Source organism: Myotis davidii, unplaced genomic scaffold (assembly GCF_000327345.1).
Source record: "Myotis davidii unplaced genomic scaffold, ASM32734v1 scaffold461, whole genome shotgun sequence".
NCBI lineage: Eukaryota > Metazoa > Chordata > Mammalia > Chiroptera > Vespertilionidae > Myotis > Myotis davidii.
The window spans coordinates 2035665-2039623 of record NW_006295825.1 but is presented as its reverse complement, the minus strand read 5'-3'; the positions used below and the strand labels follow the sequence as shown (position 1 = coordinate 2039623).

Here is a 3959-nt window from a genome sequence, read left to right as displayed (position 1 = left end):
CTAACTTAACTCTGGTGCTGTGTCACATATAGAAATTTTTTGATATTTGCAACCATAGTAAAACAAAGATTTATATTTTTGATATTTATTTTATATATTTAAATGCCATTTAACAAAGAAAAATCAACCAAAAAAATGAGTTCGCGTGTCACCTCTGACATGCGTGTCATAGGTTCGCCATCACCGCTCTAGGTTATGTGTGGGTTGCATGGGATAGGAGCGAACACTAAGGAGTTGTTGCTAGAAGGGACCTTGACAAACATCACTTGCCAGATGAAGAGTAGCAGAGAAGGAAAATGACTTGCCCAAAGCCACCATGTGAGGTCCTGGCATAGCAAAGTCTCCAACTTGGGTCTTCAGGTCCCCACCCACCTTGAGGTTCAGTGTTTGGACCCCAGGGATTCAGGCTATGGGACTGTAAGTGCCTCAGGCCACTCATCAAACCCAGAAGCACTATCAATGCTCCTCCCTACTCTCATCCCCCAGCACCCACTTCCTGCTCTGCAGTCCTGGGAGAGACCCTTCAATTGATTTGTGTCTCCCTCACCCCAGCAGGGAGCCTCTCCAATGCATGTCGCTGTGAGGCACAACTTCCCCTCCCTGGTTCAGCTCCTCATCGATGCTGGCAGTGACCTGGACGCCACCGACAATGTAAGTAGCTACAGGATCCACTTGGTTCCCACAGAGCCTCTGAGCACCCTCCCAGGCTGGCTGGGCTCAGCTACAGTCTACCAGATGGCCCAAAGCTATTAATCGTTTTATAGCTTGATTTGTTGACGGTAGTGGTAGCATCATTTTTATTAACCATTCCCCTATTATTTTGAACATTTTGGTTGTTTTCAAGTTTTCCTACAGTCAACCTTTTCCTTTCATTGACTCCCCCCCACTCCCTCCCCACCCCACAGGGAGAATCCCGAGGCAGGGGTGACTGGGGCAGTCTGTGTAATTACAAGAGGCCTCCGAGTCCTGAAGTTGTGATCAGTCAGGAGCCCTTTTAAACCCCTGTTCCCTCAATCCACCTCCTAACCATGTGTTCCTCTGTGCCAGCGCGCACACACACACACACCACACACACATACCACACACACCACACACACACCACAAACACACACCACACACACACACACACACCACAAACACACACCACAAACACACACACACGCACAGTCCTCTTAATTAGGACAAGGAGGGGACAAAACTTGGCATTTTTAACCAGCCCCCAACCCTACTATAAGTAGCATGTATGGTAAAGGATATTTTTTAGGTTCAAAAAATACTTTCCTTAATTAGTACTAAGCTGATGCCTAAATGTTAGGAGCACCTGGACAATTGTCACACACACACACACACACACACACACACACACCACTAGGGGAAGAAAGCAATTTGGCAGGAGATAGTGTATACCATTAAAATTGTGACTATTTTTACATTTGAGAATTGAGCTTTAAGAAATATATTAAGAGCTCATGCACAAAGATATTCATTGCAGCATTATCAATCTTCAGTGTGAAAATGGGCCAAATAATAATAGAGAAGTGGTTCAATTACAGTATTGACATGGACTATTGTGGAGCTATCAAAAATGGTGGGTGCCGTGGCTGGTGTGACTCAGTTGCTTGGAGCATTGTCCCATACACTGAAAGGTTGTGGGTTCGATTCCCAGTCAGGGCACATACCTAAGTTGTGCTTTCGTTTCCCGGTCAGGGCACATATAAGAGGCAGCTGATGAATGTTTCTCTCTCATCTCACTCTCTCTCTCTCTCTTCCTCTCTCTAAAATCAACAAACATATCCTTGGGTGAAGATTTTAAAAATTGGTGTTTATTAGAGTTGATAATATGTGTAAAGTGTTACATTAGGTATAAAAATAGGTGCAAAATGTATGCGTATTCAGGATGGTCTCAAATATGTAAAACCAACAAACAGAACATTCTGCATTTAAAAAAAAAGACTACAGAAATATCATTACAGAGGTTGACTTAGGTGGGCTAGTGAGTAGTATTTTTTTTTTTTGTTTTTACCAACTTTTCTCTGGTATGATGCTTACGATTAAACCCAGCTTACTCTTCCCTCGTAACTTCGTAGAGAACCTTTGTTAAGGCCCAATTGGGAGTGCACCCACCTTGGTCCTATGCTGGCTTTAGGCACAGGCCACCTCTACAAGCGCTTCCATTTCCCTGTCCCTTGATTTCTCTTCCAGAGGCAGCAGACGCCCCTCCACCTTGCCGCGGAGCACGCCTGGCAGGACATAGCGGAGATGCTCCTGGTTGCGGGGGTTAACTTAAACCTGAGGGATAAGGTACCTCTGCTCACAGCCAGCCTCCCATCGAGCTTTCACAGCCACCTGCTTTCAGAGCGTCAGGGCCTCCCCACCTTTACCGACCACCTCGAATGCAGCTTCCTCCAGGAAGCCTTCCTGCTCCATTTCCTTTCCCCGCCTCCTCCGAGGGCCCTCAGCACGCGGCCCTCCCCATTCCTGTTCTCTGGGCCTAGGCTGTGGTTGCCCTCTGTTTCTCGGCCTCATCAGACTCTGAGCACCTTGAGTCACTGGTGGGGACGGGGAAGCTTTTCAGCACATCACGCCTGTGGGGTGACTACGTCCTCAGTGGCTGGAGGTCTGAGAGAGTGAAGACCTGGTATGAGGCTTGTGAGGGGAAGGTTATTTGCAAAAGGCCTTTGGGATGGGGTGGGGAGGGCTGGGCAGGACCAGGCTCTGAGGCTGGGCCTGGGAGGGGCTCCCTGCTTTGAGCTGGGCCTCCGGGCCACTGCCCAAACTAGAAAGGAGCTTCCCATCCCTGGGGGTGGTGGAGGCCAGCCCTGATTGGGAGGCCTGGATCACAGGGCTGGGGGCATTTGGGGAAGTGAGCAAACTTGACTCAGGGAGCCCAAGCCCCTTCTCTGGGCTCTGGTTTCATCTGAGAAACGGCCAGCTATTTCCCCGGTGGTGTAGGAGTGGTATGCAGGCTGCATTGCATAAGCACTAAGGCTGCCTAAGTTCTAGAGAACACAGGAGGCGGTGGCTGGAATTATCGTTATTGCTTATTCCATCTGTGACTTTTCCACCTCCCTCCTCATGACCGGAAAGCCTTCCTACTCTCCAGTGTAGATGGCTGGAAACCGCTTCCTTTGGGCGGCCGGGTTTGTAGTCCCGGCTAGAGATCACCTACACCCCTCCTGTAGACACTCCCGCTTCCCTCCTCGCTTCTGCTTGCAGCAAGGGAAAACCGCCCTGGCCGTGGCCGCCCGCAGCAACCACATCAGCCTGGTGGACATGATCATAAAAGCTGACCGCTTCTACCAGCGGGAGAAGGTACCGGGGCCCTGCGCCCTGGGAGCCACCTGGGCTCCAGGTGGAGTCTGCTTCGACCAGTTCAGGGGCCCCTCGGCTTCCACGGCGGCAATAATCGCTGCCTTACCTGCCAGCAGGGCTGTTTGTGAGGGTGTGAGTTGGGGAGCGTCCACACCAGTGTGGAGAGACTACAGGCCGCTGCTATGGCTCCTGGCGGGTGGACGAATAGATGCGTGCGTGCGTGTGTGGGTACAGAGATGGCTGGTTGGCCCTGGATCACTGCCATCTCCGGGTGGTTGCAATTACTGCTTGGGGTGGTGTATGAGGCAACTTCCTCAGCCTAGGAGGAAGGTGTGCTGGGAGCGATTAGTGATGTCTGCTGTGGAACTGGGAAAGAAGGGTGTGTGATGTGAGGCCGGGCATTTGCTGTTCTAGTTGTCAGCAAGTGGGGGTGGGCAGGGGTTTCTGGTGTCTTTGAGGGTGGTTTATATACACAGGAAATGATTTCTTACATTTACTTCAGTTTTAAAAAATAATGCTAAATTTATTATAACTTTAAAAAACTATTTTTCTGTAAATTTCAAATTTATTTTATAAATCTTATTATTCTATTTAGACATCCTAGTAAATTTGAACAGTCACTTTCAAAGAAGCCTTTTGAATAGTGT

The 3959-nt window shown here is 49.2% G+C and overlaps 1 protein-coding gene across 1 annotated transcript in view; it reads left to right on the top strand.

Moving 5' to 3' along the window:
- ANKDD1A (ankyrin repeat and death domain containing 1A) overlaps nucleotides 1–3959 on the top strand; it is a 35355-nt gene that overhangs the window by 20443 nt on the left and 10953 nt on the right. The window contains exons 10-12 of the mRNA XM_015568467.1: nucleotides 532–651; nucleotides 2203–2301; nucleotides 3217–3312. Coding sequence (XP_015423953.1) covers nucleotides 532–651; nucleotides 2203–2301; nucleotides 3217–3312 — 315 coding nt within the window. The remainder of the gene's footprint in view (nucleotides 1–531; nucleotides 652–2202; nucleotides 2302–3216; nucleotides 3313–3959) is intronic.